The 23,351-nt window shown below is 40.1% G+C and overlaps 1 protein-coding gene across 2 annotated transcripts in view; it reads right to left on the minus strand.

Moving 5' to 3' along the window:
• Positions 1 to 908: 908 nt before the first annotated feature.
• Positions 909 to 23,351, minus strand: part of taf1 (TAF1 RNA polymerase II, TATA box binding protein (TBP)-associated factor) — a 33,307-nt gene continuing 10,864 nt past the window's right edge. Inside the window, exons 15-43 of one of the 2 annotated variants that reach the window (XM_061897697.1) lie at positions 23,123 to 23,296; positions 22,922 to 23,026; positions 22,636 to 22,836; positions 22,403 to 22,544; positions 18,105 to 18,235; positions 17,939 to 18,019; positions 17,708 to 17,857; positions 15,950 to 16,069; positions 15,683 to 15,858; positions 15,380 to 15,612; positions 15,085 to 15,292; positions 14,817 to 14,982; positions 12,684 to 12,895; positions 12,494 to 12,602; positions 12,314 to 12,412; positions 12,070 to 12,247; positions 11,934 to 12,001; positions 11,727 to 11,849; positions 11,531 to 11,623; positions 11,364 to 11,448; positions 11,222 to 11,289; positions 8,085 to 8,198; positions 6,727 to 6,819; positions 6,177 to 6,266; positions 4,185 to 4,395; positions 3,913 to 4,090; positions 3,633 to 3,777; positions 1,383 to 1,460; positions 909 to 1,301 (exon numbers count right to left, since the gene is read on the minus strand). In XM_061897697.1, the coding sequence (XP_061753681.1) occupies positions 1,134 to 1,301; positions 1,383 to 1,460; positions 3,633 to 3,777; positions 3,913 to 4,090; positions 4,185 to 4,395; positions 6,177 to 6,266; positions 6,727 to 6,819; positions 8,085 to 8,198; positions 11,222 to 11,289; positions 11,364 to 11,448; positions 11,531 to 11,623; positions 11,727 to 11,849; positions 11,934 to 12,001; positions 12,070 to 12,247; positions 12,314 to 12,412; positions 12,494 to 12,602; positions 12,684 to 12,895; positions 14,817 to 14,982; positions 15,085 to 15,292; positions 15,380 to 15,612; positions 15,683 to 15,858; positions 15,950 to 16,069; positions 17,708 to 17,857; positions 17,939 to 18,019; positions 18,105 to 18,235; positions 22,403 to 22,544; positions 22,636 to 22,836; positions 22,922 to 23,026; positions 23,123 to 23,296 (3,999 nt within the window). In that variant the 3' untranslated portion in view covers positions 909 to 1,133. Of the gene's footprint in view, positions 1,302 to 1,382; positions 1,461 to 3,632; positions 3,778 to 3,912; positions 4,091 to 4,184; positions 4,396 to 6,176; positions 6,267 to 6,726; positions 6,820 to 8,084; positions 8,199 to 11,221; positions 11,290 to 11,363; positions 11,449 to 11,530; positions 11,624 to 11,726; positions 11,850 to 11,933; positions 12,002 to 12,069; positions 12,248 to 12,313; positions 12,413 to 12,493; positions 12,603 to 12,683; positions 12,896 to 14,810; positions 14,983 to 15,084; positions 15,293 to 15,379; positions 15,613 to 15,682; positions 15,859 to 15,949; positions 16,070 to 17,707; positions 17,858 to 17,938; positions 18,020 to 18,104; positions 18,236 to 22,402; positions 22,545 to 22,635; positions 22,837 to 22,921; positions 23,027 to 23,122; positions 23,297 to 23,351 lie in introns of both variants that reach the window. The other variant, XM_061897696.1, reaches the window with a different exon arrangement.

Genomic DNA, 23,351 nt, shown 5'->3' on the forward strand with positions numbered 1-23,351 from the left:
GTAAAGGGTGTCGACACACCTGTATTAGTAACATAGTATTATTATAACATTTTCTGTTAGAATAAAATGCTTATCCCCTTGACTTATGATTTTGAAAGCAAATATGTTATCCATCAATTTGTATGTGAAAAAAAAAATCAAATGGATAGGGAATTGTGTAATTATGAGGATATTATACATTATAATTCATATATATTTTCTGAAACAAGTGGTCCTCTGAGGCCAGGCTTCAGTGTGATGTGACCTTAAATATAAACCAGTTTGATACCCCCTGTGGTAAATTCCAAAGGAAGATGCATCTTGCAGAAAAGTAAGTTTAGACGGTTTTTTTTGTATATTTAATACTTCAATGTTGACTAGGATTAAGAGCTACATAGTCCTGGTACCGAAATGTTTATTGTCAAAATCACTTGATGCAAATACTGTCAAAATGCTCTAAGTGTAAATGCCATTTGTTTATATTGCAAGTATTTGCTAATTCTATGCTAAAAACTCGCTCCTGTTACTCATATGAGTCACATTTTTTCAGATTTGGAACTTTGTACAATGTAATACGCCTGCCTGAGATGGGCCAATACATATTTTGAGTAGTTTTGGATTTAGAGTTAAAAATACAGAAATTGGAAGTTTTTTGGTTTTTTTTTAGAAATAAATGAGAAATACCTGAAGATGACTAACACGTCATTTTTTTTACATTATATAATTGAATAGTGCAGTTCTGTATAAAATAGATCATAAAGCCTGTCTAAATATTGTTTTTCATAAGTAAAAATGCTGATAATGTTGCTTTAGTTCTCCCAAGGACAGTGACGGTATAAATGTTCACTTTTGGACTAAAAACTTCAAGATGTACTCCTCTACAATGGACTTTGACTTATTTGACAAACATCAGTCATTTGACGACAATATTTAAAAACATATCTCACAACCCGTTTATTGTTTTTTAAGCTGGGTGGTGCAGGTAAGAGGAGTTATCAAAACATATTGAAAATCAACTGTACAGTATTCATTAGGGGACCTAATAACTCAAAATGTGAAATAAAAAATGTACAATGTGAGCACTAATAGTGCAAGAAGCTATAAAACATGCATGATAGAATTTACAACATCTCCAATTTCTGTTTTTCTTGATTCTAGTCCGTGTCCATGTCACTGTCTCCCCCGATCGACCTGAACTCTTCGCTCTCCTCGTCCTCACTGAGCTGGACTTGAGAGAGCACGGCAGGGCCTCTCCTGCGCGCGTCCTCCTCTTCATCTTCCTCCTCCTCCTCGCTGTTGCCGTCTGCTGGTATCTGCCAAGGCTGGGACAAAAGAGAGTGTCAGTGTCAGATCAGGCAATCTGACAACAACAAAAAAAACCCATCTACATCCTGTAAGCCTACCTGCTGTGTGTATGGTGCTGGCGTTGTGTGGTGTCTCTCCAAGTCCATGAACGACCATTTTGTCTCCTTCTCTTCATACTGGAGGCCAGAAAAGGAAATGACAGTGCAGCAGATTTACACTCACAGCTGTTTCTATGGTAACCTCATTTAGCTACACAGGAGCCAAAATATTTGATAGCAATATTATAAATGCATATTATCTGTGCGGTGCAGTGTTTATATTAAGGGATGGGAACCGATGTAAACGCTAGTAACCAGAACAGGAAAAAAAAAGCATGGGCTTCACGGTGGCAGAGGGGTTAGTGCGTCTGCCTCACAATACGAAGTTCCTGCAGTCCTGGGTTCAAATCCAGGCTCGGGATCTTTCTGTGTGGAGTTTGCATGTTCTCCCCGTGAATGCGTGGGTTCCCTCCGGGTACTCCGGCTTCCTCCCACTTTCAAAGACATGCACCTGGGGATAGGTTGATTGGCAACACTAAATTGGCCCTAGTGTGTGAATGTGAGTGTGAATGTTGTCTGTCTATCTGTGTTGGCCCTGCGATGATGTGGCGACTTGTCCAGGGTGTACCCTGCCTTCCGCCCGATTGTAGCTGAGATAGGCACCAGCGCCCCCCGCAACCCCGAAAGGGAATAAGCGGTAGAAAATGGATGGATGGATGGATGGCGTCCCATTTAGGGCACATTGGAATCGTTACATTACCAATTCCCGGGAATCAATACTGGTACTCACCTCTACCAATTCCCAGTACTTTTGTGTGTGTTCAAATGTGTTAAAAAATGTAAATTGTTTTAAAAAATGTTTCATTTAACACTAAACACTTCGCTGTGCTGTCCAGTTTTAAAATGTGGTTTTCTTACACTTATGTGTCTCATTTGTGACTATTATATTGTAGATTTTTGCATTCCTTTGCAAATCCAAGACGTTAGATGGCAGTAGTGTGTAGGCAAAGTAGTCTTTGCCATTCAGCGGCAATGTACCAGACTAGTCACTTTAAAAGGTCCTGTTGCGACCTACAAAGTGTGTAACTGTAAGTATTGTACTTATTGCACACCAACTGTTTGATTGTAACGTGCATCTTAGTTGTAGTTTTCATTACCAAATTTGGAGGTGTTGAAGTCACCATGTAAAATTGCTAAAGCAAATGTTTATCTATGGCAAATCCAATGTAAATTAGCATCGAGCTAGCCCATTTTGAAAAGTAGAGCCATACTGTACTTTTGAGCGCCTAATTCTTGCTTTGCTGGTAATAAAAATTGTAACACTACCTAACACAGGTGTGGCCAACCCATTAATCGTGATCGACCAGTCGATCTTTGGTATACTACTGGTCGATTGTGAAAATATTACAAAAAAAAAGTTTTAATATGACATCAGTAACACCCCACTTGAAGAATAACCAACAAACCCACAAACAGACACGCATTATAACCCCTAAACACGCCTGCACGCCTCTGTCTCGTTCAGCTGCTCTCGACACCGCGGCCACACACTCCGAAGGCGGCCTCGAGCTACACCTGCTTGTCTTGCAAACGCGCATTGCATGATGTGCTCATAAATCATCGAGCCGCAACAAAGACTGCTGCAACAAATCGGAAATTATATAGCATCCAACTTCAAAAAATGATTCCCTCAACCACGAGTCCTTGACCATTAGCGCTCATCTGCGACGGTGAGCATACGAGACTCCGTGAACATTACGCCCAAGTACGGATTTTGTGTTGATTTATTGTGTATACAAAACTAAACATTGACATGCGCAAAGGCAGTAATATATGACAAAACAGGGCGGCAGCTAAAGAAAGGATTTCCCCAATTATCCCCTCTTCTATCACACAGGAAAAACCCGCCAGGTGAAGAACTGATTTTACTAATTCCAGTGCTGACGTAAAAACCATGTGACTCGCTTCCCATGTGTGACCAGAGCAAATATACCACGGTACTAAGACTATAATGGCCATAAACAGTTATCTTCTAAACTGCGGCACAGGGGCCATCTGTGGCCCGTGGCACGATTGTCATTGGGCCTCGGCGCATGACAAAAATCGAAAACAACAACAAAAGAAAACAACAGGAAAAATTGGGAAAATGGCAAAAAGCAAAATGAGAAAAAAGCCAAAATGTTGACATCAACCAATAACGACAAAGCTCTTTCTTAAAAAAATAAAAACTTTTTATATATATACCGAATTCGGTACCATCCCATAGCCATAATGCTGTTATCGCTCCTTATCCTCAATTAAACGCCTCACCTGAGAATGTTGAGCTGCTGCTCTCCTTTGTGCGTTATCGTCCTCGTCTTCCTCCTCTTCCTCACTGATACCATCGTCGTGTGCGTTTCCTCTGTTCAGGGGCTGCATCTGACTGCGGCTCTCGGTCTCCTCGAAGCTGCCATAACTGAGAAGTAAAACAGTGTAAAAACATAAACCAAATTGTCCGATTTCCGTCAGTCTTTGGATGATGAGTGGCTGAGCTGAAAAAAGGTTTGCTAACCACTGCTTTAATAGTATGAGAGACTCAAGTTCCTTGTACCTGATGATGCTGTCTTCCATGTGGTGTCTGTCATCAGCCCCGGTCCCTTCATACGACATCATACTCTCATCCTGCTCCATGCCCATGCGCGCCGTCTCCTGTGCTCGCCGTGGTGGTGGTGGAGGTCGTACATCCACCTCTCTGTCAGAGTCGCTGCCACTCTCAGACAAATGAATGGCTAAAGAAAGAATGGGAAAGATGACCAGTTAAAATAGTGCATTGTAGTCTTGGTAACACTTCTAAGTATGGAATGTTAGGTTCTCTTCACTCACATGAGAATGGATTGTCCCCCTCCTCCTCACTGGCGTCGTCCTCGCCGTCAGACATGAGCAGATCCTGATATAACACGCTGGCATGGGCCAAAGAGTTGGATCGGCGGTCCTCATCCTCATCCTGGCGGTTGTGCATGCGTCTGCGAGGAGGGAGCAACATCTCCTCGTCATCGTCGTCGTCGTCTTCTAGCTCTCCTTCCCCATCCTCAGCCTAAAAGGGGACACACAGGGGTGTCATTAAGCAAACAACAAGGACTTTAAATGAAACTATAATACCATTTCATTACTTTAATTAATTTAGAAAAAAACACAACAAAAATACTCTCTATCTACATAATTCAAACAGACCAGAATTTAGAAAAAAAAAAGGCGTAAATAGGAATGTTCTGATCAAAGTTTTATGCTGCTCTGATCACATGTATTAACTGTACAGTTTTTATTGTATTTATGGTGACTGGTGAGTGCTATTGACAGTTTAACAAAATCAACATTATCAATCCATCCCTTTTCTACCGCTTATTCCCTTTTGGGGTGGCGGGGGGCGCTGGTGCCTATCTCAGCTACAATCGGGCGGAAGGCGGGGTACACCCTGGACAAGTCGCGACCTCATCGCAGGGCAAAATCAACATTATATTAAAACTGGTTCCTTATTCTCTTTTATTACATACAATTGTTTAAGCAAAGTTAATGCTCATTTTCTTTAAATGTTAGTTCTAGGTTTGGTTCTCATTGACCAAGGAAGAACCATTAGCTGACATTTTTTTAACATTATGTGTTTGCTGGATCAATGTGAACAAACACGGAGGACAAAGGAGGAGAGGAGAACCTATTCTAGCTGTGGTGCTTAACTATAGTTGGAATGTGTAGTGAACAAGAAAATAATAAATACTTTGTACACTTAAACAAAAGGCTAATAGCAGAAAACAACCAGCTAAGAAGAGTAATTTAGCAAGTAGATTAATGAATCAGGAGAGACAATCATACAATCATGTTCAGAGACAATCACTTTCAGCCTGATCTGTTGGCTTTTTGGGACTCTTATTGAGTTAGCAAAATGAAAAAACTTGTCGATAGAGGAAAAAAATACATAAAAAGGCACATGTGCTGAGACATGACTAGGAAAACTACTGTGCAAAAGCGAGTAGAAGGCTGCGCCTGCTGTACAATGTGTAGCCCTCTATTCTGCCTGCCAAGCGTTCTTGAACAAAGACATGGTTCGCAAACAAAGGCATACTTGGCGTTATCAAACGATTAAAAGGTCTGTCAATCAAAGGGTTCACAGATAGAGGGCTTTGTAAATCGAGGTTCCACTGCATATTAACAATATACAATATAATACAATCCAAATATATTAATTAAAGATTTATAAATAATCAATTTATAATCAATTCCTAAAGAGTCCTACCTCTAGTATCAACTCAAAAATACACAACATTCTTAATTAAGACTTGCTAAAATAAAATCTGTCCCTTTTTTTCCCCAAATCAGTGAAAACTACAACAGAAAAACTGGAATACAGTGAAAGATAATAAAAACAAAAAAAAAGTAATATAAATTATATTTCTTAGCTACTCGATGATGACGACTCTGCTTTATTGGTTATATTATCTTCACATTAACTTTTAAAAAAAAACTAACTTTGTCACCTTGCCAAACATTTTCAAGCGGCATCTCTCTGAATCATGAGTGGGCGTGAGTGTCACAAAGAAAAGCTTTGACTTTCCCAGGGAGAAGTCATTGTCATCACCTACTGGTGTATAATGTATACATCTCTATAGCGCCCCCCCCTCCTTTTTTTTTTAAAATATACCATACTAAACTCACGTAATTTCTGTATTTATTGCAGGAAAGTTATAAAACATTTAAAGAGAGGTCTTCCTTGACCCATGCATGCTTGTCCACAAAGTTTATTGTGAATGGTTGAACAAAACACATAGAAAACAGTGATGTAAACCTCTTTACTGGAGGTAATAATACAGTAGTACAACTCACAGGAGCAGGTGTTTTCGGTTTGCCATCATCTTCCTCCTCAAAGCCTTCAATATCCACATCCGACTCTTCTTCTCTGTTCCTTCTGCGAGCCTGAGGAGCAGTGAAATAACGTTTCAGCGCTCTCGCAACAACATCTTCTTCAGAGACAGGATAGTCAGAGGGGATGAATGAGGAGAGCTGGGGAGGCAAGCCTTGTCTTGCTCCATACCTACCCCACCCTTTTCTCACCAGCAACCCCTAGAGGTCCGTCAGAGAAAAGACCGGCGGGCGCCCTGGACAGGCCTGACGCACTGCTGTCAAACAGATCAGCAGGCTGGCCAACAAAGGGGAAAACACACAACGGAGATGTCGGTGTGACAGCAGGAGTGAAGGAGAAGCACATAAGGTGGGCAAGAAAGGAGACAAGACAGTGAAGACACTACTTGACAGTCTGAGGGAAAAAGCTTTTAGAGGAAATAGTAAAGGCAGTAGTAGAACTCGAGAGAAAGCTGGATAAGTTTTGATGTCAGTGTGGTGTTTCATCATTATGTGGACCAGACTGCTGTCATACCTGTGCTATGTATGGCGAAGATGTGGCACTGAGCCTCTGCAAGTCCATAAAAGACCCCTTGGCTGAGGACATGTCCTTATCCAAGTCATCATACTAGGGGCACAAGAAACATCAGTAGTATGTTTCATTGTGCTCAAATCAATAAGACATTTGTGCTTGCAAAGAAACACTCTATGGAATAAGTTTTCTATGCTTATTTATGTTTGCTTTGAAACAGGGGCGTGCGGACTGGGACAGAAATTTGGGCCTCGACTTTCTGGTCCGGATAGGCCCACTGGAAAGCCCCGATATTCATACTATTTTATTTGGACCTAAATTTACTCCAATGCTTATTTTGGACTAATACAAATACATGGTAATCAAATTGTTCAATCATTTATTTGTAGTGCAAAAATGACAAAAATAACAACAACTTTTTTTTTTTTATTACAAATAAAGCAAATAAGTATGTGACACTGGACTTTATTCCAACCATAGTTTATTGATGTTGAATTGGTTCTGGACATGACTGTGATAAACACATTTCAGGGAATCAGTTATTATAAATCAAATTTTTTCACAGCAAAATTATTTAAAAAAAATCTGTTCCTAAATACGTTTAACGTTAAGAGAGCCCTCTAGACATGATATAACACCAATTAGTCACCTTTTTACTCTTCTAATCAAATACACTGCTTGAGGTTGAGACAATCAGTGGCCACAATACTGAACAGCAATACTCTGTTTGGTTTAGTCTCCCCTAATGGCCAATTTGACTGTAGTATTGTTATTTTTAGTCTATCTAGCCATTTTTAAGCTTAATAAAGGATTAATATAGGACCAAAAATTGTAGAATACGCTTTAAAATAATAAAAATGTGTTTAAAAAAATCTGCCATTTGGTGAAGAAACAATTATTGAAGCACAATGTGACAAGGGACAACTGTATTTCAATTAGTGACATAATCTGGGCCGGGGTTCGATCCTGTACACTATACTTCAAAAAGCAGGAACACAAACAACTACACAACCAGATGCTGACAAATTACAGGGTGGAATTTGCCTTTAAATTCTGTTTATGGTGACAGAGTAAAAAAGGGCTGGGAATCTGTATGTTGTACAAATTTGATGCCATTTGACCTTTTACAAGCTATTGTCTGACATGACCGGGAGAGATCTTGTATACGAAGACAAAGTGCACCAAAAAATTTGGTAGATAAATAAACGGGCGTCCCATCAATCGGCCCTTAAAGGAAAAAACTAGGTACTCTTGATGGCCAAACTGCCCCTGCTTTGAGAGCTGGTAAAACTAGTAAGAGGATAGGATTGGACTTTATTAAGATTGCAACTTAAAAAGAGGACCAGACGGATGTGTCGTACCTGTGGCATGTATGACATGTGGGTCATGTCTAGACTCTCAAAGTCTGCAGCATCCAGAGCAGCTTCTTTGGCAGTGGCAATGTCCTTTTCAAGCTGGGTCAAGTGTTCATCATACTGAAAGCACAAGAAAAGGACATTTGATACACTTACTGTGTAATTATTAAAATGTGGGATGATCCTTTTTGCTTCAAGAAATAAACCTCAGAAGGTTTACTAAATGCTGTCGATGTTGCTAGTTTACAGTATACTATATAACAGGGGTCGGCAACCTTTACCACTCAAAGACCCATTTTGACCCGTTTCACAAAGTAAAGAAAACAAATGGGAGCCACATAACTCTTTTGAAATTTATAATGTAATAATACTGCATACAGAGTTTTTTTTTTTGCTTTGGCGTATCTATAAACCAGGGGTCTCAGACACGCGGCCAGCACCTTAATAAGAAAATTTAATGTTAGTGCGGCTTGCGAGTTTTATATGAATGCTGCTTGACAGCGTCACACCTGCCATCCCTCCCAATTTTCCCGGGAGACTCCAGAATTCCAGAGTAATTATTCTCTCGAATGTACGCTGGTGTTCACCCAATGAATAATAATAAGGGCGTACAATGATGGCACTACCGCTAGCGCCCTCTACAGCTTGTACAAATAGGTTGCCAGCCCAAAGAATTGTCTGACGAGGCTAATGCAGACACACGTAACAGACTGCAAGGCATCCTTATTCAACCGCAATACAGGTCACACTGAGGGTGGCCGCTTAAACAACTTTAGCACTCTTACCAATATGCGCCACACTGTGAACCCACACCAAACAAGAATGACAAAAACATTTCAGGAGAACATCCGCATTATAACACAACAAACACTACAGAACAAATACCCAGAATCCCATGTATCCCTGACTCTTCCGGGCTACATTATACACCCAGCTACCAACAACCCACCCCCCCCCCTCTCCGTGCGTCGATTGACGTGGGCGGGTATGGGGAGGGCAGGGGTGTATAATGTAGCCTGGAAGACTCAGGGATAGCTAGTTAAGCTTTTCAATCTGGCCCGTCAGACATTCCCAAATATTTTTTTACATCTTTAAGATGGAAACCATAGCTGCCATTTTGATGTGCAATGATGTCTTTAAATGACCATAATTCTTGAACTATACAAAGTATTTCAATGGTTGTAATCTGCGCTTCTGCATGATATTTTAGTTACTATGGTAATCTAATTAGTTGCTATGGAAATCTAAATCACAGCAGCTCAGTCGAGGCACCAAGCAGTGTGGTTGGGGAACGTTTCCACAGAGTGTTTGCAGAGCGGCCAGCCTGAAATGCGGGTTTCAGGGACAGACGCGGAAAGAGATTTTTACAACAAAGTTCTAGAGCTTAATGATATACCAAATATATTATATCGTAGGTGTTTTTTTTACCCTTCGTGTTCAGATTTCGCTGTGTTCGTTGGCTTTTTCTTGAGATTTGCTTGATTGTAAAATATGTCGATCGAGAGGGGGTATGACGCTCAATATTCAGTGTTTAATCGTTCATAGTTAATATCGTAAATCCCACATTCTTTATTTTCATGTACTTTCTAGGTGTCTCATTCAGTAAAAAAATGTACAATTCCATTCCGTTTTTCAGGCGGTCTGTCATAACGTTTTCAGCATTCAATCAGACATTATTGTGAGGTTTTTTGTTAGTGTTCCTAAAAATAGATTTACGGCCCCCAGACACATTTTTTTCTCTAAATTTGGCCCCCGAGTCAAAATAATTGCCCAGGCCTTCCTTAGCTGTTGTGTATGGACTGTGACAATGCAGACACAATCTGAAGAGATTAGGGTGTACCTCCAGCACACCCCTTGACCCCGAAAGGGACAAGCGGTAGAAAATGGATGAATAGATTTGTATTAGTCTACTTTTGTATTAATTACTTGTTAATATCTACTTACTTTCTGCTGCAATGTCATTCCATCTATATTTCTTAAACTTTACTAAGCACTTATTTATTGGTGTTGTTTAAAGCTAGCTTAGCAGTTAGCTTAGTTATTAGCATGTTGCTGCTGGCTTGTAACATTTTGGCTGTGTAACATGTTTAGCCTCGTCCTCCAGTGATACAATCTTTGGTAATGATACTTAATATACTAAGAAATGCAGTTTTTTTGGTTAATAAGATTATTATTTTTAATTAAGTGGAGTGACTTCAACACTTTATGGAGACACACAATTAGCTGCTAGGCGCCTGTCAGCCGTGGAATAAAAATTAATGTAGTGCCAGCGTTTGTGATCAACATTAAAAGACATTAATTAGCAATGGCAATCACATACTTTTTAACAGGAATCATACAAAATACGAAAATCATGGGGCAGCGTGGCTCGGTTGGTAGTGCGGCCGTAACAGCAACTTGAGGGTTCCAGGTTCAATACCTGCTTCCGCCATCCTTGTCACTGCTGTTGTGCCCTTGGGCAAGATATTTTACCCACCTGCTCCCAGTGCCACCCACACTGTCTTAAATGTAACTTATAGACACTGGGTTTCACAATGTAAACCGCTTTAAGTCACTAGAGAAAAGTGCTATATACATATAATTTACTTTACACTTAACAACAATGCTGATTGGTGGTCGATTGATCGGCATGTGTAACAACTATACACTGCTTCAGTGCGACACTGAAAATGAGGAAGTCAATAGATTTTGCGATTTTGAATGAGATCGGGAGCTTGGTGAACTTGCTTATGAGTAAATTGCTTGTTTGACTAGCTGGCTTGTTATGTTTTTGAGCCTTTTTGGCCTACCAGGTATTCTTTTTACGCTATTGTGTGACTAAAAAAGAATTGTTACTTTACCATACCGGACACCAATTCAGTCTGTTGTTCTATTTGCAATTGTGTATTTTAAGAATTGTGAATGTATTAAGTAAACATAAACATAACATAACGCAAAATGATATGGAGGCAAACAGACGACTTTGGTATGTGCAATGTTTGACCATTTGGTAACCGAGATGGTATACGAAAACTTTGGCCAAATGTTGGTTGATAACCTAATCCTACAAAAATGGGCTGTAGGAAAACTGAGGTACCCCTGTACTAGATACATATATAAACCAATTGTTTGATTTTTTCATGATGCCAAGTACTCCAGAATACCTCCTCCAAGGTCAATCTGCACACATTGACGATATCAAGAGCAGTCTTTGTATACGGACTGTCACGGCCTGTCAAAGACATAAAAACAAACAATATTATATTTTTCTATTCTTCCGAGCATCAAACTGGTGAACACACTCACCGTTGTACTTGATGCTGTTGGTGTGTATGAGAGTAACATCTGAGAGGAACACGTCTCTGTTCTGGTATTTGTGTTTGGAGATGTTCTGATGATTTGGGTAACACATAGATACATATTTGTAATGTTTTTCTTTAATGTTGTTTGTTTCAAAGTTAATAAGTCCTCACCTTGCGAATGCTCTCCAAGTCCATTGGGTCTATAATCACTTTGTAATAATCAGGCACAAACTTTTTGTTGACAGGATGGTGAAATGGCCATGACTACAAAAGGGCGGAAATTAGTTTATTTAATGTTATATTTAACAACAAACCAGAACATCCAAATACAATAATTTAGTCAGGTGTTATAGGGTAAGAAACTTACATCAGGAACCACCATCATCTTCTGGGTAACAATATTGTCCAGAATGAAAGAGAAAGCCACCTGATCATCATCATCCAGTAATGGATTGATGGCTTTCTCAAGCCTAACAAGTCTGTCCTCTTTCTGTGAAGGCACACAGAAATATGATTAATTAACCATCATTGAAATACGACATTGAATAATAAAATGCGTAACAGTCACACGCACCTCTTTCAGTTTAGCATCACAAAGGTCCAGCATTGACTGCGCCACTTGTGTGATTGGATGTTTTGCTCCTAAAACAATAAGGCACAGCCCAAGATGGTTTGAATTCAAAAGTTATTTTCAAAGCACAATGTCTCACCGTTGTATGTGGCACTGTTCTTAAAGATGAGCTCTACTGCTTCTCGGAACTCCTCCCTAGACGGGTACATTCGTTTGCGCACGTTCTCCCTGAGTGTCTGAAGGTCCATGGGCCGTGTGATGATCTTGTAGTAGTCCTTCACAACCTTGGCATTGACTGGTGTGTGAAACGGGTATGTCTGGAGGAAGAAAAGTCTTCAGCACTTTGTATGCAAACATTAATGGAGGAGTTGAATGATGCTTACATTAGGGTGGTCCCGCATATCATTAATGATGCACTCAAGCACAGAGGATAAGGTCACCATAGGGTCAGTGCGTCTGCGGTGGATTGCCTTGTGTGGTTTCTAGAAGTATGAAGAAAATATGTCAAAATAGCCTCAATTTAAATTCCTGTTAAAACATGCTCTGAAGCCGTTTTTGCTTACGATGAGGTAATCACAATGCAGAGCATTGCCAACTCGTCTCTTCTTCTTCGGAGGAAGTTGTTGCTTGGGGAACTTGAGCACTAAAGACTTTCTCCGCACTTCATCAGCACTGCAAAATAACAAATGTTGAAAATAAAAAATCCAGAATTTGATTAATACAAATGTTAAAATGACAAAGCTAATTATCTACCTTTCAATGAGTTGCTTGCCAAGCACGATCTTTGTGCCCTCCACCTTGATCAGCTCCTCGTTATCATTGTGGATGACCGTCTTTTCTAGCTCCTCCTCCTGCTCCTCAGTCATGGCGACTGGGTTAGAAGGTGGTGCGTTGGTTTGATAGTACAGTGGACAGAATTTGTTCGTCCTCATGTGTCCGATGGCGCCGCAGGCACCGCACTTTAACTAGGGAAAACAGGTAAAAATTAAGGAGCATGAATACACATCAGTGAAGAAAAATACTTAACTTACTTGTACTACATTCATACATACTTATATTAATTGGGATGTGTACCAAAGCTCAGTGCCATCGCAATGTAAACGGCTTTAGAAAATTTAGCTGCTATCGCTGCCTCTTTTTGGTGCCAAGAGCAGGCAAAAATGTTAAGTAACGTAGCATCACGACGAGTGATTTGCCATTCACCAACGATCAGGCTCTTTGACATTTGACTTCGCTATCATTTTGACGTGAAAAATACTTTGCTTTTTTCGGCAAGGTTAACAGCGGCAAGGTTAACAGCGGAAAGGGGAGACAAGAAACTGATGAATGTTGCTAAATATTTAGAGACTACACTTTGGAAAAGTGAGCAATGTGTGTTTAGCTGTGTAATGTTTTGTTTCACTGTAAAGACAAATTTACAGATAATACACACGTTGTAGTTGGATGTTTTTTGTTTAACAAAGAGGTGTCTTTATTTCTTACAATTTGTTCTAATTTGAGCATATATAAAGCATTATAAAATACATTTTCCATAATATTTGACATCATTAAATTTTAACTTTAGGAATTCCTTTTCTAGGTTAATTTTGTAAAAAATCAGTTTAAGAAACAAGAAAATCTGAGTAGGTATTTAGATGCAAAAAGACTGCACTTAAAATCTCTAGTAAAAAAGCAAAATTGTCCCATCACCATTCTGACTCCCGACATAGCTTGACACTCTTTTAAAACTTTATTGCTGACTTTACCTCGCCAACAGCAGTGCTCTGGTCCAACATCGTGTTCAAATTTGTATACACATTTTTTGCTGTCGCGCTCTGCACCAGCAGCACAATTTTTTCTCATTATCTACCCATTACACTCAGAATGAAATGTATTCCCCAACCCCAGAATTCTGATCATCAACATTATAACCCAATCAAGTCGTCGAACTATTAATATTGTTTAATGAATACAGGACTCTTGCATGTATTAACTAGCAACGGTAGAATTGTTCAGACTTGTATGCACTTATTTAGCAGATTATAAACATTAAGTACATACATACTGTAAAAAATATTTTGCACACTATTCCCTGGCAGTTTTATTTCATATTGGCGGATTTATTACTTAGTTATAATTGTATTTATATAATTGAAGTATTCAAATTCATATTATTTTTACTTGGATGTATCAAAATTCCAGGAGAACAAAAAACATTGTTTTTAGACAAAACAGTTATGTTTTCCTTTTTTCAAGTACCAGTTCTGGCACTGTTCAAGCACCAATTTTAAACTGGTATAGGATAATACATTGACCGTACCCAATCATACTTATAACTAATGCACAATGTTTTTTTCCAAGCTGATACTGATACTCATTACCAACAACTTAGTTATATCTATTATTTCTATTTATTTAGAATAAACTGTAGTTTGTGCACTCCTGGACTGTAGTTTGTGCACTCCAGGAGACAAGAAAGACTCAACTAAAGGTTAATTTGATAAATTAGGAAATTTGTCCTGACAAAAGCCAGTATGTACAACGATGCAAATAGCCCACGAAAAGTCTTCCTCACACGATGGGCGCAATGTTTACAATGAGCTCAGGGGAGCTTTAAGACAGGCTTAACGTAAGGCACATATTAGAAAAGGAACGCTTGACTTGCTCACCCTAACCAACCTACAGTACAGTACAGGTTATCTTGCCTCATTAGAGCATTGTTTTTTTAATCTGTTACGGGATATATATTTTTTATCTTATCAGATGTATCAGTGACATCATAATTTCTAATATCCTCACAATATTTATCGAGCATCCTCATTTATTGTATAATGAACATCAAAATAGAAGAGGACTAAAAAAAGGACAGAAAAGAATATAGTATTTGGTCTGTAAGCTTACTTTTACCTTGAGGTCTGGTCTCTCTTTCATTTTTTTCGCCTTCTTTTCCGGGGGGCCCTTAAACTTGTCTTTCTCTTGATTTCGCTTTAACCTCCTAAGCTGCTCCTGGATACGACGGCGCTCCTTCCTCATTTCTTCTCTGTGCTGCTCGTCAAAGAGTGCAAACTTTCGTCTGAAGCCAAAAACAACCCCAAAAATGAATGAAATACACATGAATACCTTGAATCAAGTTGTCATTTAAATATGAAAAGAAGGTGGAAGTGGAGAAACTAACATGAATTCATCATCCTTAGTAGTCCTGATCCTGGTGTATGCATCGATGACTGCAGACTTGCGCACCGTCTCGCAGCGTACATATTCCTTACCATCCTCATCTCTAAAGGTTCGATAGATCTTAAGGCGACGTCCTGTGGCTGCAGAGTTGAGGCTGGTGACGGATGATGTGTCATCATCCTTGTGGGAGCTGATGGACAATGAACTGGCTAAAAAAGCCAAATGAATACAGTTACCTCGAATGTGTGTCTCGAAAGAGTCTGGCAAAAAATGAACAAGCACAGATGATGACTAACACAAGACTTTGCGCCGCTCTTTGCGTCCCTTATGGTCACGGTCACTGTCCTCCCCCATTAGCATTCTGTGCAGCTCTCTCCGCTCCTGCTCTTCCCTTTCGCGTGACAGTTGTGAACTGGTCTTCTTGTTCTGCAGCATGTTCTCAATGTTCTTCCCCATTTCCTCAAAGTCACTGTCCTCTGCCGAGCTGCTGTCAGTGTCTGTGGACAGAACTTCTGTCGACTCCAGCACCCTGTGGTGAAAAAACAACAAAGCTGAGTGTTCCACAGACTCAATCAAGAATAACTTACAATATGTCCTACTTGTTCTGCAGGTCAAAAATCCTCTGGCATTCTTCCTTGTACCGCTCCTGATGCTCTGCGACGGAGAAACGAGAGCCTCTGGCAAACTTGCTCATGGGGCCTTCACCTGAACGCGCCTGTTCTGTTGACATGGTTCTCACTACGTCAATCACCTCCCAGCGGGAAAGCTTCTTGATCTAACAAATGTACAAAGCAACACAGTCACTTTCATACTATTTAGAAATTTTGTGTCCAAGTATGAGGAGAACGTTTTCATTACAAACTTACTTCTTCTTCCGGCACACCAAACTTGCGCAGAAGTTGCTTGGCATTCTTCAGTGAAAGTCTCCTCAAATCTGCATCGGTCCCTGTCACAGTCTTTTTAGCAGGCTGTGGCTCTTTATCATCCTGCAGGAAAAAAATCACATGTTTTAGAATAGCTGTACACACAGGTCTAGAACATCGACAAAAAATCCAACATCTGGCCACTACACCAACTGAGGGAAAATGAAAAACCCTGTGTACATTTTTACCGAATCCATTTTATGAAAAACTTGGGCCAAAATATTGCTCTCTCACATTCCAGCGTAACTTAAAGCAGAGCTTTCAGTTACTCTGCTCCCAAACTCTGGTACTCTCTCCCACTTGACATTTGCAAAATTGACTGCCTTCATATATTCATACTCTAAACCCATCTGTTTAAAATTGCTCACTTACTATAATTGCCTCTACAATGTCCTCTATTTGCTTGTTACATGCTGATTTTATCCTTTTATTTAATCATTATCTTTTGATTATTTTATCTGTACATGTTGATTATATTATTTGTTGTTTTTATAATTATCCTTTAATTATTTGTTTCTGTAAAAGTGTCTTCTGGTTTCTTGAAAGGCGCTTAAAAATTAAATGTATTATTGTTATTATTATTATTATTAGGTCTCTGCTTTTTGTGGATGATGTGGTCCTGCTGGGTTCATCTGACCGGGATCTTGAGCTCTCACTGAATCAGTTTGCATCGGAGTGTGAAGGGACTGGGTTGAAAATCAGCACTTCCAAGTTCGAGTCCACGCCTGGAAAAGGGTGGAGTGCCATCTCCGGGTTGGGGAGGAAATCCTGCTCTAAGCGGAGGAGCTGAAGTACCTTGGAGTCTTGTCCACGAGTGAGGGAAGAGTGGATTTTGAGATCGACAGGCAGATTAGTGCGACGTCTGCAGTGATGTGGACTCTGTATCGAGCTGTCGTTGCAAAGAAAGAGCTGAGCCTATGGTCATGAAATTTGGGTTGTGACAGAAAGGAGAAGATCACGGGTACAAGTGGCCAAAACGAGTTTTCATTACAAACTCCATCGGGTGGCCGGGCTCTCCCTTAGAGATAGGGTAAAAAGCTATGTCATTCATGAGGAGCTCAAAGTTAAAGCAACTGCTCCTCCACATCAAGAGGGGCCAGATGAGGTGTTTTTTTGGGCATCTGGTCAGAATGCCCCCTGAACACTGCTCTAGGGAGGTGTTTCGGGCATGTTCGACCGGTAGGAGACCACGGGGAATCAGAGTTCTTTTTTTGCGTGGTTAAAAGGTAGCCTACAAATTAAATAAGTTATTGATAGGTTGGTTGGGTGTGCAAATCTAGCGCGCTTGTTTTTGTCATACACTTCATTTGAGCTTACTGTAAACAAATATGGTGTCTTCACTGTTTCAGAGGAAGACATTTCTCGTGCTATTTGCACCAAAATGCCAGCATTGATACGACAGAGTTTTAAAAGCCTATGAAGACGCAAGTTGCCAAAAAGCTACTCCAAACACAGCTGCAAAAAAAGGTATGCACAAACTACAATTAAATGCACATTTAAAGAACGATAGACATAAATAAGTTATCAGTTATTGGTAACAGTCTTGAGAAGCAGGAAGTGATCGGAATCGGTTTGAAAAACAAAAACAAAACCACATACATTTCCAGTATGTACTATGAAACTGGGCCTATCTCCATTTGAATAATACATACATAAAGAGACTTCTGTCTGTATTTTGCAGACAGATTTACACATACAGACCTTCTGTTGAGTGGGCTTATTGGGCACTTTGACGTAGGAAAAACCTTCTCCACAGCCTGTCGGATCAGCAACACCAGAAACCTCCAACAAGCATTTTCCCTTCATGGCAGAGATGAAGGCTCTTGTGGTGTTCCAGGGAGCTGTACGCACCTACAATGAGTAAGAATGAATGACAACTCTACCAGGGCCATAATATAGTAAGAAAGCAGTCACAACTGTGGAAACACATACCTCATCATCAATCTTCATTTGAAAGTCCTCTTCATTCTCCTCTTCTGGGGCAAAAAATGATTTCTCGCCATACCCAGCATCCTGAAGGTAAGTCACGGACAGATAAATTAAAGTGAAGCTTGTGTGCATTATTTTGATGGAGATTTTTAGTGACATAACATGTTACCTTGAGTCTTTGCTCAGCCACCAGCATGCTATAGTAAGCACAGCACTGCTCGGGAGACACCACTGCTCGGATTTCCTCCTCCGTTGGCAATCTGAAATCAGGCTTAAGCACCCACCAGTTGGAATCCATCCCTGGCATTAAAATAAAACAATATTAGTGTATTCAGCCAAGCAGCAGTCAGTCCAGCATCTTAAAAAACCCTCAAGGTACTAAAGTCAAGCGAAGGAGATGAGGATGTCATAGTGGTTTGTGCAGCCCTTTGAGACACTAGTGATTTAGGGCTATATAAGTAAACATTGATTGATTGATTGATATAGAAGCAACCCGAGCATTGATAAATTATATTTCTGTAAATGGCAGACTGCTTAGAGCAGTGGTCCCAAACCACCGGGCCGCGGCCCAGTACCGGGCCGTGGCCCGATTGGTACCGGGCCGCAGAAGAATTTTTTATAAAAAATAAATAAAATTAAAAAAAAATATATATATATATATATATATATTTTAAATTAAATCAACATAAAAAACACAATATACACTTACAAATAGTGCACAAACCACAAAAAACTCCCTTTTTCATGACAAAAACGTCCCTTTTTCATGACAAAGAAGAAAAAAAAAAAAAAGAAAAAAAAAGGACACCCCCCCCCCCCGGGCAAATTATTAAGCATTGACCGGTCCGCGGATACAAAAAGGTTGGGGACCACTGGCTTAGAGAGTTAACTTGTTGGGTCTAAAATACCTAAAATAGCATGTCCTCCCACAGGGTGTACCCCACCTTCCGCCCGATTGTAGCTGAGATAGGCTCCAGCAACCCCCGCGACCCCGAAAGGAATAAGCGGTAGGAAAATGGATGGATGGATGGGTTACTGAACCATCCAACACTGTGATGTTATTGTTACATCAACTCCAAATTGTTTGTACAAATCTTCAATGTATCCTTTTTAATCCTTTATTAGTACAGTGGTTTACTATTACCGGTACTTGGTTTTCCTACGCCTACTTTAGAATTTGTCACAGTGCCACCTAAAGTTTGCCTGTTTTCATGTACTGCCTCGGTTATCGTACGGCCAAACAATGTACATAACACACTAGTCTGTTTACCAACGTAATGGCGTATCATTCTGCGAAATCCAGTGCCCAGACAAAGAATCCCACGGGTTGGTAATTCAGTCTCTGGGCTTCTTTTATTGTGTGTGACTGCAAAATAAGCCACCAAAAATGGGACCAAATACAGTTGCAAGTGCAGCACTCTGATACAGAAAGTAAAAAACACTACTCATTCTTCGCCACACAGTGCTTCAAATGTTGCTTTGTTTCTCATGGTCAGAGTATTTCAGGTGCATTTTGGCACACATTTTACTAAGAAATAGGTTCTGTCTGGCCACTCTACCACACAGGCCTGATTGGTAGATTGCTGCAGAGATGGTTGTCCTTCTGGAAGGTTATCCTCTCTTTACAGAGGAATTATTTAGCTCTGACAGAGTGACCATCATGTTATTGGTCATCTCCCTGACTAGACTAAGATGAATGTAACAATGTACTGAGACATGCTGGATGAATACCAAATTTTCCCATACAATCTGATGTAACTTGAGAGGTGCTGCAAAACGGAAAGGGCAAAGAGGAATGGGCGAAACTGCCGAAAGATAGGTGTGCCAAGCTTGTGGCACCGTATTCAAAAAGACTTGAGGCTGTAATTGCAGCCAAAGGGTGCATCAACATTTGAGACATTTGTGATTAAGGGCTATATACGTAAACTTTGAATGATAGATTGAACAAAGTATTGAGCTAAGGCTGTTAATACTTATGAATATGTGACTTCAGTTTTAATAAAAAACAAAAAATCTAAACCTTTTTACTTTGTCGTTATGGGCAAATTGTGTTTGGAATTTTGGGGACAAAAAATTGAATTTACTACATTTTGGAATAAAGCTGTAACATAAAATGTGTAAGAAGTGAAACACTGTAAATTCTTTTCAGATGCATTGTACATGAAAAGATATTGAGCAAAGGGCACTTCCGTTTCCATGCCAATGGAGCCATTGTTTACAAACCTGTTTTTTATGTTAACTGGAGAGTAAAACATCTGGGCCTACTGCCTCACCAATAACCCACCTTCGCATTGGTGAGCCTTTGATGTTATTTATTATAATGCAACAACAGCACAAACTACACGGCGGGCGGGACTTTCCACAATACTAGCGACACAGCTAATTTTAGTGTCATCTTCGCCAAGACCAAGTTGATCAAGTTGACCAACAATTTACACAACAAGTAACAGCCGCTGTTTTAACATATCAAAGCCCAGTTGCAACTCAGAGAAAATACTCAGGATGTGACAAAGTACTCCCATGTAGTGACCGTACCGGAAGCCTCGACAACAATCAAAGCCTCAGGCTACTGGCAAGAAGAACACACTAAAGCAGGGGTGTCAAACTCATTTTAGATCGGGGGCCACATGGAGAAAAAATCTACTCCCAAGTGGGCCGGACTGGTAAAATCCCTGCACGATAACTTAAAAATAAAGACACCTTCAGATTGTTTTCTGTGTTTAAAAATAGGAGAAGCACATTCTGAAAATGTACAAATCATAATGTTGTTGTTTTGTTACACTTACATGTTGCGGTTAATAGTATTCTATCTTTATTAGTCGTTATTTATATTTTCTGAATGATTGATGTGATAATGTTTATCAGTCATCTCAATGGTGTTCATTTTCAAGATTATCAAGATAAAACATATCAAAATCAATTATGTTCTGTTAGTGGCCCTGCGATGAGGTGGCAACTTGTCCAGGGTGTACACCACCTTCCGCCCGATTGTAGCTGAGATAGGCACCAGCGCCCCCGCCACCCCATAGGGAATAAGCGGTAGAAATGGATGGATAGAAATTACAGTATGCCATGTATGTAGTTTGATCATTTTCCTCGATTGATGTACTAACATCATGTGGTTTATTTTGTACGTATGTACCATCATCTACGGAAGGGTTCGCCAACTTTTACCACAAATAGAGCCATTTTGACCCGTTTCACAAAATAAAGAAAACTATGAGAGCCACAAGACTCTTTTGAAATTTAAAATGAAATAACACAGCGTACAAAGTTTAGTTTTGCTTTGTGCTATGTATTAACCAGAGATCTCAAACACACGGCCCGCACCTTAATATGAAAATGTAATATTAGTGCAAGTTTTATTTGAATGCCGCTTGACAACATCACTATTGCCAACCATCTCAATTTTTCCGGGAGATTACCGAGTTTCAGAGCAACCTTTCTCTCGACTGTCTGCTGGTTTTCACCCAAACTACAAACCCCGTTTCCATATGAGTTGGGAAATTGTGTTAGATGCAAATATAAACGGAATACAATGATTTGCAAATCATTTTCAACCCATATTCAGTTGAAAATGCTACAAAGACAACATATTTGATGTTTAAACTGATTAACATTTTTTTTTTTGAAAATAATCATCAACTTTAGAATTTGATGCCAGCAACACATGACAAAGAAGTTGGGAAAGGTGGCAATAAATACTGATAAAGTTAAGGAATGGTCATCAAACACTTATTTGGAACATTCCACATGTGTCCAGGCTAATTGGGAACAGGTGGGTGTCATGATGGGGTATAAAAGCAGCTTCCATGAAATGCTAAGTAATTCGCAAACAAGGATGGGGCAAGGGTCACCAATTTGTAAGCAAATTGTCGAACAGTTTTAGAACATTTCTCAACGAGCTATTGCAAGGAATTTAGGGATTTTACCATTTACGTTCCGTAAAATCATCAAAAGGTTCAGAGAATCTGGAGAAATCACTGCACGTAAGCGATGATATTACAGACCTTTGATCCGTCAGGCGGTACTGCGTGAAAAACTGACATCAGTGTGTAAAGGATATCACCACATGGGCTCAGGAACACTTCATAAAACCACTGTCTGTAACTACAGTGGGTCGCTACATCTGTAAGTGCAAGTTAAAACTCTACTATGCAAAGCGAAAGCCATTTATCAACAACACTCAGGAACGCCGCCGGCTTTTCTGGGCCCAAGTTCATCTAAGATGGACAGATGCAAAGTGGAAAGGTGTTCTGCGGTCTGACGAGTCCACATCTAAGGGCTCACCTTCAGTGACAAAGCCATATGAACAATATTAACAGTGGTCTTCATGCTTAGACTCCTTTCTTACATACAATTCAATTCAAACTGCATCCACCATTTTTGACAACTTCAATTTTGCACTGTTGCGTAATAGCCAGGTCTTTATGTTGGACATACAGAACTTAGTAATTACATAAGTACCTGTACGTTTGAAGTCGGCACAGAGTTTTAGTCTCTTCCTGATGCTGCTCTCAGAATGCGACGGAAATGCTTTCTTTATGTCCTCCATGCGAATCCTCCGCGGTCGATCCTTGCTTTTCCAGAACAAGCGGTAAATGAACACCTGCAGAGTATGACAGGTGTATGGTAGGTATGACATTGGACCTTTGACACAATTACATGTATGTAAAATGGAATCTGGCTAATCAGCATACTTGAAGGAAGTCTCTGATGTGGGTATTGGCTCGTTTGGAGTTGGGCCCTGGAACTTCATATAAAGGGCAAGCCTGCCCGACCACCATTATGTCCACTATCTCTCTGATGTAATAGCCATGGCGTGTTCTAATGACTAAAAAGTCAGTCTCTGGCATTTTGTGCAGGTAAATGGGAGCACGGAAAAGGTTGTTTTCAAAAGCCTACAAAAAAGGGGAAATATTAAGGAGTAAAAATGTGATGAGTATGCAGTATAAGCGTCATTGAAATTATTCATGTTTTGCTAACTTGGAGCAGTTGTCCAGGGTGAAGGGAGCCCAGAAAAGGTGAAGTATGGCAGTATACTGTTTCTCCATATTTGCAATCTGGTGCACCAGGATCTTTTCCAGGTTTCTGAATAATGCAGATCCCAAGAAATATCATTATTGTAAGCTCCATTGACCCAGAATGAGTCAAGAGATGTTTAATTCAAATGAAAATAATACCCACCCTTTTGTAGTAGTTTTTAATCTTAGTTGCCATGCCAACTTGCATGATGAGAGGCGTGTGTTCTTCACTATACTCCGCCAAGATGAGATCGCCATCCTTGCCTGTCAAATCCTGAGGGGTGCGCATGAAAAACATGTCTCCTCCTCCCGCCGCCTGCCGCTCCTGCTCTCGCATCTATATTCACACGGACACATCAGTGTTTATAAAGTTACCTGCGCAGTCGCAGAAC

The sequence above is a fragment of the Nerophis ophidion genome, linkage group LG04 (assembly GCF_033978795.1).
Source record: "Nerophis ophidion isolate RoL-2023_Sa linkage group LG04, RoL_Noph_v1.0, whole genome shotgun sequence".
In the NCBI taxonomy this organism is placed as follows: Eukaryota; Metazoa; Chordata; class Actinopteri; order Syngnathiformes; family Syngnathidae; genus Nerophis; species Nerophis ophidion.